Source organism: Melozone crissalis, unplaced genomic scaffold (assembly GCF_028551555.1).
Source record: "Melozone crissalis strain CALT ecotype California unplaced genomic scaffold, PUWL_Pcris_2 ptg000005l_1, whole genome shotgun sequence".
NCBI classification, from domain to species: domain Eukaryota; kingdom Metazoa; phylum Chordata; class Aves; order Passeriformes; family Passerellidae; genus Melozone; species Melozone crissalis.
Window position 1 is genome coordinate 52,925,147 of NW_026535783.1, and position 13,045 is coordinate 52,938,191.

The window sequence follows — 13,045 nt, forward strand, 5'->3', positions numbered from 1 at the left end:
AACCATCTCTGACTTCTTTGTTTTCATTACTTATAAAGGAAGACAATTTTTATAACTGTGCTGGGACTAGATGCCAACAAATACATGAACCCAAAGAAGCGACAAAACGCATGCTCTTGCAATTGACTATATTGCTGCTTCCCTTGCTGGCTTGTGGAAATAGTCATGCAATAGGTGAAAATAGCCTATAAATGCAAGTGGAAAGAATGGATCCCACAGTCCAGTACATAAGACATGTATTCATTACCCGAGTTCTAAAGTAAAAAAAAGTGATGCAGTAAACACTTTCATTATGTTGAAATCCTTGCAGTTCATTTGACTTTCCTGACTGCAAACAGAAAAGCCACATTGTTCAGAAAGTTTTTCTTCCTGATAGGAAGTTAAGTGGTTACAAAAATTACAACTGTCTGTATAAACCAGCTTTGTCCTGGTAATAAGGAAGATTATTTAGAAGCTAAAACAGTATTGGAGCTACCATTATACTTGTATGGGGACTATCATATTAATGGGACTATCATATTAATAGTATGCTGGCACTTTTTGGTCTTGAGGAAATAAAAATTAAAAATGATAAAATTTTGTGAAAATAATACAAAGGTCTTTTGATTTGCTGCAGTGAGTTCCCCGATGGATGAAGTGCTGGCTTCCTTGAAACGTGGCAGCTTTCATTTAAGAAAAGTTGAGCAGAGAAGTCTCCCTCCTTTTCCTGATGAAGATGATAGCAATAACATCTTGGCACAGATCAGGAAAGGGGTGAAACTGAAGAAAGTACAGAAAGATGTTTTGAGAGAATCCTTTACAATTCTGCCTGATACTGACCCTCTGACAAGGAGCATCCATGAAGCATTGCGAAGGATTAAGGAAGCATCTCCTGAGTCAGAGGATGAAGAGGAGAGTTTGCCTTGCACAGACTGGGAAAACTAACCTGTAATTAAGCTACGTTTAAAGATAAAATTTCTACAATAGTTTTTTATAACAGTAGCAGCTAAGCCTCAGGTTGTGCATTCTGGGAGACTTAGTAGGAATGTGACTAAATTGTCTGACATCCAGTGTGGTAAAAATGCACATATGAATTGAGCATCACCGACTTTTCAAAGAATTTAAGGTTTATAATAAGGAAAAGCTCTTTTTAGACAGTATGTTAGCCTTTTACTGTTCCAGTACTTCTGTTGAATATTGACAGGATGACTTCATAAAAAAGCTCGATTTTATTTAGTTAATTTGAAGGGACAGTTCCCAGTTTACCTAAAAAGTTTAAAAAGCAGCACAATCACTCTGGGACACACCTTATACCTTCTTGCTGATTATTTCTAGCCTTGTAAAAATTGGGTATGTCTTATTTCAAACTGAGTAACTTCTAAGTGAAGGACAGTTAGGTTTAAATGCTGAACACATTGAAATCTTGTGGGTTACCCTGAGATTTCTTATGGCCTGGTTTCAGTCTCTAAAATCTGACTTAATTGAATTTTCAGACTGTAAACAGTAAATATACAATTTCTACCTCTGCTGGTCATATGAATTCCATGAACCTGCATTAATACTAAGCTACAGTGCCTGAAAGTACAGATATCAGACTTCAGCAGATGAAATTAATGATTTCAGAACAAACCGAAAATCAGCAAGAGATCAATTTTCAAAATAATTGCTGCATCAGTAGCACAAAGATATTTGTGACTACACCAGCAGCATAGGTTGCTTCTCTGTGGTGGCTCTCTCATGTTACACATGAATGAACTTGACTATCAGTGAAGGTTCCCACTAAACCTAAAATCTGAGAAACCAGAGGCATGACAGTCTGAAAAGAAATTAAAAATCTGTTTAGAAGGGCTATTCAAACAGAATGGAAGACAAATATTTGTAATCCTTGCAACACAGTTAGCAGTAGAAAGAATATAACCTTTTTGAATGTTCACAATCCAGCATTTCTACCCTGGTTAGTTGTTAACATACCTGGAGAGTGACTGTTGGTAAAGTGCTACAGCTGTTAAAAAACTGATTCTGACTTGGCACATCATCTGCTGAATGTTCTTGTGATGATGAAGTACTGTCTCAATCGGTTGCATTGCTGTGGTATTTTCAAATTTTAATATTTTAATTTTTTGAAAACGAAAATAAATGCTGCGTTCAATTCCTCACAAACTAGCCATTGGCCACCCTAAGGATTTCACACTGTTTAATTATAGCTTGCTCCTTCTATTCCATACCAAATGTACTGCTGGTTTTGTAGTTGAAACTCCAGGAGTGGGGATGTGCTTAACTCTTGCTGAAACTCCAAGTAAAAATGATTTTTCTTTCATGTAACTTCTTTCAGTCCTTGCATATTGAAAACTCCCACTACCACAACTCTTCAGAAATCAAGTGGCAGCTATAAGAAAAGACATGTCTTGGAACTAACTTGGCTTTCCTAGTACAATTGCAATTGGACTGCAATCTCATTTCCTAGATAACAGATCAAATTTAAACTTTGTGATTTGATTTTGATTTTAGTAAATCTGTTTGACTGTTTAGGATTTTGTTTGCATTTTTTTTGCAAAATACAAAGAAATTTTCCAAGACTGACTTAATTTTTTTAAAATTAAATTGGTTGACCTCCTAAGCATTTTACACTGGAAGTGTGTCTTAGAAATATTCTGTGGTCATTGCCACACAATGTAAATAAATGTTTTTCTCTGCTATTTGCAGCCCCATAAAAGGAGTTCATAATGCAGGTTGAAAATCACTGCCAGGTGGTCCCTGGTTGTTGTCTCTTTTTTACCTGTCTACATCCTGCTGAAGTCCTGTGAAATCATTTAGACCTAAAAGCAGTATTCAGTGTCAGTTCAGTGCCAGGAGTATGTGCTCCTTGTTCTTTACATATCTGAGGCTTGCTTTCTCTTACCATTGTTCTGTTTTATTACAAAAACAACCCTGTTAGGATTTTTTTAAAATTAGATTATTTAACACATAATAGTTTAGATTGAAAAATGGTTGTAAAGAACAGCTCAGAAAATTTGGGGATATTCACTTCATCAAAAAATAGCTCAGAAACAGCAGAGATTGAGACAAAGCCCTTGAAAAACGCAACTGAAAAAATGCTTTCCATATAGATGAGCATACTTGCTTGAAGATACAGACTGGTTTACTAGCATTCATCATAAAAGAGCAAAGTAATGAAAATCTGTGGTAGAAATAGCAGGCTGGTATTTTTTACTGTAAGGTTATCCACTTAATATCATGTTTTAAGACTGATCAACTGGTTTTGAACTTGTGCTACACATGCCAAAACAGTAGCATAGAGATTGTAGGTTGAAAACATGTTTACAGTAATGAGTTGGCACACATTTTTTTATGAATTATGCTTAATTACACATATGTCTGTATAGGCTAAGTGTAATGCACATATTTGCCTTACAAAAGGAAGGCTAAATCTGATACAGTGATGTATATTTATTGAGTACCAGAAAGTTCCTTGATACATGTGAAGGAGGGAGTGTTAGTAGTGCTCACTGAAGTGGTTTCATTAATTATTGAAGTTTGAAGACAAAACTAACAGTAACTAATTCTTGCAGGAGACCTAGTAATTTCTTGTATTTCCTGTTCTGTGAGTTAACTTATACATAAAGTTATGGCTAGTCTTTTAAAGAGGGGTTCTTTCCAGACAGACACTCTGAAACATGTAAAAAGATACTGAGGCATTCTGTATATTGAAGTAGCTGAGCAAGCAGTATAAATATGTAGTAGCTTCTGTATGAAAAATCTGAGAGATTACTGGTTATCAAAAGTATCCTGAGAATATCTGCATATGAGTACATAATAGTGCACCATAGTACACTAAGAGTACTGTAAGTAATGCAGAACCTGAGTTCCTGTCAGTGGTGGACAAAAGTAACAGATAACAAGGGAGCTTTTGTTCTCTGACGCAGTATTTTGGGCCTTTTCAAACTCTAATCTGTGTTAACTGCCAGTAATACCAGAAGGCAAAAAAAAAAAAAAAGTCCTGGTCAAATGTGTGTTCTGGCTCCAGAGTCACTGTGTCATTATCCTGGGAGCAAAGAGAACCTTTGCTCAGTATATTGCACTGCTCACTATATTGCATATTAGAATTGCCTAATATGTTGATAATATCTGTACAGCAGTTTAGTTTTCAGATGTTCCTTTTTCTTTCTTTCCAAACAGGTGCTTGACAGCCACCAACGTGCGAAAAGAAACCCCAGTTGAAGATTTACTTTTCTTCTGCATTTTTGAGAATTCAGAGCCAGCAGTTATGACCATGAATTCCACAGGAGGCTTTCTTTGGCAAAGAAATAGTCTTTCTTTGGCAAATAACTCAGTACTTGGAAAAAAATGGCCTGAAATGTTAATTTCAGGTCACTTTTTTCTTTATTTGTTCAAACAAATTCTGGTTGGGGCACAAAGCTAAGTTGTTAAGACATGCATTTTATACTATCAAGAATGCCCAATTATTAAGCACTTTTTATATTTGCGTTAGTAATGTACGGCCAGTTAAGTGAGGGGGCCATTTTGAGCTGGGAGACTACTTGCTGTTAGAGTAACTTTGGGGTTCTAAACCAGCTGTAAAATGGCCCCTTCACTGCACTGAATATCTCATGTGCTTGAAAATTCAACGAAATGGCTCCCTGCAGAGAAGCTTGCTGTGTAGCAGTCTGATATTCCAGAAAGAGAATTCCTAGTTGCACTACAGTAGCTGAAATTCAGTAACATGCAACTAAGACTTTTTTTCTTCTTAGCTTGAAGAAGCATATATCAGTATGAAAAGCAACAAGTGACCACAGCACAATGAGAATTAAGAGTTGAATTCAATACATATTCAAGAATGTGTTTGTTTCCATCATGATATATTTAGTAAGACATACTGCAGCACCTTTTTAGAAGGTCATGTTTAGTCTGACATCTTTTTAAAGTAGACATTTTCATGCTTTTTAAAAATATTTAGCTATGCTGAACCAAGTTAGTTATACTTTTATCATTTGTTATAAGAAGCAATATTTTGTAATTTCATACTTAAAAATATTTTTCTCTTTTGGTTTAAAATGGCTTTTGATTAGTCTAAGCAGCCTTCTTTAAAAAAAGATCAAAGCACTTAAGAATTCTGATAATTGAGTTGTGAAAATCATGCTATTCTTGCTGGTTTTCATTTTTCCCTTTAGTGGCTGCGAAAATGTTTGTATTTCATACCCAAAAGCCTACTGGCTGAAAAAAGTTTCTTTTGATTCTGACTGTTTTATTTTTAAAGGAGAGTTACAACTTCCTCTGCAGTGAATACTTAGGAATAGCCCTAAACCTCATGACTAATGGCTGCAGGCAGCTACTCTTACGATACCACAGTACCAAGAGGTATGTCAATACAGAGATACAAGTAGCCTTGTACCACCTAAAAACCTCATGTGGTATTAAAAATCAGCCCGTTACACTTCTAGGAAAGCTGAATTTCCACTAGCATTTTGTTTTTACTAGTGTAACATACACTGTGTTTGAGAAATACACAGTCCCTGTCCTTTGTGTTGTGTGGTCCATTCACTGTTCCTCTTTTGACAGATAAACTACTTTATGGGGATCTGGGTTCTTTTAAGTGGAGTTACTCATTGCTGCTGTCATGTAATGGAACACGTACTGTGTTAACATTTATAACAGGGGATTTCACGTCTTGCCGTTTACTTACAGAGAGAGGAGCAGGAGACCTTACCTTAGCAATAGGCTGTGTAATCTAAAGGAACCTCAGCTCTGGGACCCTTCAGTCTATTGAAGATGTTTTGCTGTGGCTGTCCAAAAATTAAAGCTCTGTCAAACATCTCGGGAGGATTTTCTTAACCATGTTGCCTTACTTATAAAGTTAGTGAACATTGATTTTCAAAGCACCTACGAGCAGCGTTACTGTAGAATTATATAGATTTTGCTGTGTTAGTTGCTAGGTCTCTATTTTTCAGCTGTGTGAAACACCTGATACTGGTTTCCCACAGGCCTAAAACTTCATGATGCTTTCTTCTTAAACTTATTCTCCGAAGTCTGCGCTACGTGGTATGGTTGCGAGCTGTCTGATGCTGTGTTCGTGCAGCAATAGCAGCACTTTCAAGGTTCATCATAATCATTCAACACTGCCTGTACCATCAGCTGTTTTGTTCTGCATTTGTTTGTACTTTCAGTCGCACCACACATTGAAATCAAGGTAATCAAATAAATTTTTGGCTGTAGCACAAAACAGAACTTTGATGTGAAATGGTAATGCACATTATACATTTCATCTGAAACTTAGTGCTAAATTAAACAAGGAACTTTTATGTTCATTTTTTCCTATTTTCCAGCCTGCGGTTTTATTCCTTAGAGTATGCATACAGAACACTAGCAAAATTTCAAGCCGAGGAAAAATAGTGTAATTTTGAAGTATTTGTGCAGTGGTTCCCTTGCACAACACGTTTGTCTGCAGTTTACCACTGTGTTGTTATCTAAATAGCTCCATGCTGTACTCTACTACAGTTTTCAGATATGTTTGCCATGTGATCTGTCATCTTTGCCTTGAAAAATGTGTGCATGATTGATGAAAATTACTCTTTTTAATCTGTTTCATATTTAGCTGAAATCTTAGATTTCTGTAGTAGCTTAGTCTCAATAGAAATGGAGTTCTCATATGAGCATGTATTTTATGGCACACAAAAAGTAGTTGTTACGCTGAGCATAGCAGTATGTATCAGTTCAAAGCTGCCATCTTCTATGTGGAAAATGAATGAATTTTTTTCCCTCATCCTACCAAAAAAAAAAAATCCTGAATTTAAATCTCCATGAGTCACTAGATGTCACAATTTCATGTAATTTTCACTTTGATATAAAAATTGTGCATATGTAGTGTATACAGGCTAATGCATAAAAGGTACCATCCTCTGCCATGTGAAATTTTCCAGTGGGATGGCTACTGCAGAAGAAGGGGAAAGTTTAGTGTATTTATAAGAAACTTAGGGAAATTATGACAGTCCTGCGTTGAGATCAGTTCCTCCACAGCTGAGAAACGCTGTAATCATTGTGAGAAATCTTGGCAAGCATCACTAAGGAAAAACACGTAAACATGCGCAAGGAAAAAGAGCCTCCATAAAAAGACCTACCTATTGATATTTTTCATTTTATTGTTGTGGCTGCATTGTTCTGTTGCTAGTTATTTATCTTAAGTAGTTTGTCAGCTTTTCGGCTTTTTTCTATTTTTAGAAACTTATTTCTTTTTTGAAATTAAAAGTTTTACTATGCTATAACATCCAGTGAAGTAAAGATTTGGGATGCATAATGTTCATTGTACAAATGCTTATGTAAGGATTGAAAAACCTTTTATAAATGGGAACAAGAAACCAAATCCTTGGTTTCTGCTAAAATAACCAAAATGTAAGGTAAACAGCAATAGTCTTGTTCAGAAATTGAATTTATATCAACAAGAATTTAATGTTCTCATTCATGGAGGTTTCCAGATCCTTTACAAATGACCAATAGTCTTACTCACTTTACTGTATTTTCATGTTAGTTATCTGTGTAGGGTAGATGAAGGCTTTTTTTTTATTCTTTTCAAACATCACTTCTAAGTTTTGCCTGGTTTTGTTTCGTTTTTCCTTTTTTTAATCTGACAGTCTGCATTCTACACCAGACACTTGTAAAATAAATTAGTATGATTATATATTGTGTACTTTTGTGACTGAATTGGGGATAGAACTCAACATACTTCACTACATTATTTGTAAAGAATCATTTTGAGTATAAGCACTATATTCTGTACTGTTTAATAATAAAGTAATGATAGATGCATTATTGAAGATGCAACTTATTGAGAAGAGGAGGCAGAAACATTATTGGTTAATGTTACCCTTATTCCATTTGTTGCACTGAATTTCAGGAGTGTAATTTGTAAATCAAGTTTGCTCATGCGTGTAATCAGATTTTATTTTCATTGTAATGCTTATGTAATTAAATTACCTGAATGTATTTCTGGTAATGATTTCATAAGCATGGACAATATGTTGTTGATGTTTCGCACTTCAGAATTAATGTTAAGAACAAGCAAAGCTTCTTGCAAAGAAAAGGAGTAACAGAAGCACCTTACTGGGAGAGCATGTTGCATGATTTCAGTCCTCTTGGAGCTGACAGTAGGTTATCCTAAACTTGACTGCAAATTGCTCTTTGATGTAATAAGCACATCAACATTCTGCTATCAATGCTATCAACACAATGGCTATTTTTAACCTATAAATATACTGTAATTTAAGTTTTCCTACAAAGTCAATTTATATTTAATTGCTGCCTAATACATAAATACTTAGAATTTTTAGGAGGGTCAAGGGAGGGAGGGCGGGCATGCCAATATATTTGTGGGAGGGGCTGTTGCATATATTGGTCTTTGTACTTCCCTTTCAGTTTGACTGTTAATCCAAAACTCACAGCTCTGGCTTTGGTGAATCTGCAACCTGGCATTTATGTATTTTTATTGTGATTCAGGTCTTCTATATTCTGTTGCTCAGAGCTTCAGAATTTGACAGAAAAGGTCATCTTTCCATTCTCAAATGTGAATGCTCTGTACCTCTAATATGGAAAATGACCAAGCAATTAATTTTATTCTGCTGAGTTTTTAATATTAATGTGTAGAGCATTATCTAAAGCTCATTAACCAGTAGTGTGTCCATTGAAAACAAGCAGAAAGGATGATGCGCACCATTTTGGTGTGTATAGCCCAAACTCTGCAGAGACTTTATTCCAGAGACTGTCACCTATCCAGGAATTTGTTTGCCATAAACTGGCTTGATTTTCAGAGTATAAACATAGTTTTGACTTCTGAATTGGTTAATAGGTGTTGGGCATTGGGGATATTCTCTTAACATCTTCCAGCGTGTTGTTGCTGTTGCTATATGTTTTGAATTTCATTTTACATGTATGCAAATGTGTCATCATGAAAGGAAAGCTAAAAAAATACAGATGGCTCCAAGTTGTCTTAATGAATGAAGCCAGTGAAGCTTAATGAAACTAACTCCTTTGTTAAGCCTGTAGAATAAATAAGAAATAATGAAAACAAATTTTCCATTCACTAGCTTTGTGCAGTATTATCATTAGACTAAGACACTACTAGCACATTGTGCTTGGCGTTAAGAAAGTTCTTTAATTCCATTATATTCAAAAGGACATATTAAATGCATATTTTATTGTAAACAACTCTGCAAATTTACTATGCCTGAAAATGCTCGAAGTTATTAAGTATTAAGCACAAGTATGTTTAAAAAAAAGTTTAATAACTAAACAAAGATTTCTAGCAATACCTAGAAACTAAAAAAAATTTAATTGTCTGCTTCTTGGTCTTTTTTCTTTCATGCAGCTTTTCTGCAGTGCAAGTTTATTGCTGTGTATTTCATGGGGTTTTATTATCATGATTCAGAAATTTAAATCTGTATGCAAAGTACTGCATTCACCTTATTGTACATGCGATGTAACATCATACTCACAGTTTTGGTGCTTTAAAATTATTCCTCTTTTCTTTATTAAAGGATATTTATTTGATCACTGTCTTGGTTTTAATTTTGATTATATACTAGCATTTAAAAATACGTTTGATTCCCACAAAAAGCAATTTCAGATTGAATTCATTTCAGTTCCCATTGGTATTCTTACAATTCCTCAAATTCTCTGTCATGGTAGGTGGTTGCTTCTAAGCTATGTTGCAGCCTGGAATATTTGTAGCTAGGTAACATCTTTGTAAAGGAAGCCACATGAACTATATCAGTATTGCAGAAGAACCTTGCTCCTAAATGATGCTGGGTAGTTGTGCCTAATTACAAATCACACCCACTTTCCATCTCTTGATCAAAAGACAGAAACACTCTATCAAAAAGGGTGAAAGTTTAAATACTGAAATGTTAAGAGCTTGGCACCCTTATTTACACCTAACGTGTCCCTCACTGGAGTTCCTAGGTGTTTGTAAGTTCTTCCTTTATTGCTCTAGCCATTTTGTGTTACTATTTATGTAGACCTAAGTCTTGCAAAGAAGGTATCTTTATATTGTATCTCTTTTCCCTTTTGCTTTTATGTTTTTGGTGCAGTGCTGTAGGTTCTATTTCTAGCTGGTTCCTTAACATGAAGAAACAAAAACCCAGTGTATTTCTGAAACAGGAACTTTTTAGTGCTATTACAATCCTGAGAAAACAAGAAAAAAGGACGTTTCAAAGAGCAACATGAAACCAACTTTGTATTTGCAGTGCAAATCTACATTGCAACGTCTTGCACAAAATTCAAAGCTGTCTGACTTTGGTTTCCTAATGGTGTTTTTCATGCCAGGAAATAATGACTTAATTTTGGGTTATGGAAGAACATGTAGAAGAAGTAGGAAATGTGTTTTGAAATAATCAGTTATTTGATTGTTGCTGACTTAAGAGGGAAGAGAGTTACATTTGTGTCTGAGGACTGTTTCTAAAGCTCTGGCAGTGTGTGACCTTGATGTGGGTGCCTGCACAGGTTTTGCTCTGCAGGACAAACTGATGCTCCATCAGCTGGTTCTGTTTGGCACTGGCTTCAGTAGATAAGTTGATTGTTTTTTTATAACTCTCTACAGTATCAGTACAGGTTGGAAGTGAATTTAGTGTATGCATCAGGATTGCAGATGAGTCAATGTAATCTGTAGGCAGACTTAAAAGGCAGTGGTATGTCATGCAAAATAAGGCCTCTTGTTTGTACAACACAGAAGATGAAAGAACCATTTTTTTTTCCTGCTTGTAACATGTCAGATGTAAAACAAAGGTACATTATAAATAAACACTCAGTGGGCCACAATGCCTCTGAAATAGGAGAACTACTGATACGTGCAGGGTTTGTCTCTGTTCCACCTCTTAATGCTCAACAAAGGCAGTAGGTACAAGAGAAAGAAGTAAAAATGGAAGGTGTATTCTGCCGATTTTTTTTCCAAAACCTATGAACTGTGGCTTTTCTCAGCAGTTCTTACTGCTGCTTCCCATCATAGGGAGAAGCTCATTTTATAGGCTTCCTTCTTCCTGCAATTGGAGGGAGTTTAGAGGAATCCTGGAGTGCCACAGTATCTCTGAATCTTGGGATCAGCAAGCCATCAGCATGTCACTGCCACCACTGCAGCTGGAGCTTTATGCTGAAGGCACAGGTCTAAATATACCATTACAGAGTTGTGCACACTGTGTGTGCCACTGTGTTTTTTACCATTTATAAAGGAAGGTTATAATGTCCATAAAAATGTTTAAAATTGTGTCTTAAACCTTAGCTATGTACATGTCAGCCTTTTAACTGTTACAGGCATCACTTTGCTTGCACAAACTGCCCTTAAGCAGAAAACCATCCCAGGGGTGTTCCCAAGAAGCTGCAGTATCATCGCTGTGTAACCTACCTTGCTCACAGAAGTGCTGCAAGTATCTCTCCCAATCTCCATCCTGCAGAACTGATCCCACAGAGAAGCATTTCTGCCTTTCCCCCTTTGTAGTAAGATTCTCAGTCTCTAATTACTTTCTCTAAACTTTATGCAAATCTTCACCACAGTCATGCTCAATGTCCAGATTTTCATCAGCTCAAAAACAGCACATCACCCTTGAACTGTTGCCTCCACAGGAAGGGCCGGTGGATAAAAACAAGCACAGATTACTCTGTGCTGTTAAAGCTGCTGGCTCTGTTGTTGCTGGGGTTTGCTTATCATTAATCGACCAAAACTTTGGGAAAAAACCTAAACCAAAACAAAGGTTATATTCACATTCACACTGTATCTGCTGTCTTAACCCTTTTTCCTATTGTAGTTTTGTGCTATTTCTGGGATGTTTGTTGGAGATACTTGTGTCACGGGCAAATCATCTGTATTGCTTTCTTGTCACTTGTTCCTCACCATGGAATGCAGCAGCCTTCTTGACTTCTCTGAGACGTCTCACTATACCCCACATTGCTTACATAAGACTAAGCACATTCACAGTCTTTCAAACATAAGTCACTGTTTACTTCATTCTTTCATCATAACAACTTTTCTAATTAGCATCACATTCCCTTTGTACATTACTGTTTAAAAGTCAGGAATAAGGAAGATTGAAGAATCATGCAGTTCATACAAAGGACTTATATTAACTATACTTTTTCTTCCTCAGTACTTTATTTTGATCCCATTCAATTTCAGTAAGAGTGTAACTGAGTTCTTAGCATACAAAATCATCAGTGCATGCTCAAACTGCCATGCATGTTAAAAGCACAATTTAAACACCAGTAACAGACATTTATGAATCAACTTCTTTTGAAGCACCATAAAGGATGGCCATTTTCCCCATCACATGCACTTGGCTGTGAGTAAAATGACTGCTGGAGTGGACAAAGTCCTGTGAAAGCAATTTGACAGAAAAACCACTGCACACTGCTCTTGGTTTCTAATGATATGTTAAAAAATGTCTTAAATTGGCATTATAAAGTAATATTTATAGTATCAAAAAAGAAAGAAAAAGCGCATATCCTATAGTTCTGTCAATGGCATACATATATTTTTGTCATGGTTTCCTAAAGATTTCTGCTGCTGAAAAGTCTTCTCTTAATAGCAGAGTAAGTTGAAACATAACATTTGTTCTCCTGCCCAGCACCACTGCAGGAGGAAATTTATTTTCCCCGCTTTACCACAGTGTTTTATGTGCCCCTGACACACCCATACCTTGCTCTGTCACTCAGCTCTATGTCAAACTGTGCTCAGTAAGTCAGGCTGTTGGCTTTTGCAAGGTCTGACCATTCATGGGCCATTCTATCAGTGCTTGTGGCCAGGAGATGGTCAAAAAACCCCAAGTAATACTTGGAGGGTGCCTACTCTCATTCAGCCATTCTGGGAAAGTATTATAGGAGTGCAGAAATTGTCCTCAGTCAAAGGTTCTGTTAGTTAAAGCAAATCTCTGTTTAGGAGATCAGGTTTGTCAGTCTTTAAATTAAAAAAAGTCTACTTGGGCTATGTATTCAGGGAAAACGTGAGCCACACAGTGCCTACCAGGGCATGCTTTGCTTTATTGGTGTACAAAATAACATGCATTATATTTAAATACTCAAAAGCAGTTACATTTCC

General features: G+C 36.1%; 1 protein-coding gene across 1 annotated transcript in view; it reads left to right on the forward strand.

Moving 5' to 3' along the window:
* Positions 1–8,305, forward strand: part of JMY (junction mediating and regulatory protein, p53 cofactor) — a 63,172-nt gene extending 54,867 nt beyond the window's left edge. Inside the window, exons 10-11 of the mRNA XM_054282883.1 lie at positions 617–927; positions 4,156–8,305. Of these exons, the coding sequence (XP_054138858.1) occupies positions 617–924 (308 nt within the window). The 3' untranslated portion in view covers positions 925–927; positions 4,156–8,305. The remainder of the gene's footprint in view (positions 1–616; positions 928–4,155) is intronic.
* Positions 8,306–13,045: the final 4,740 nt, after the last annotated feature.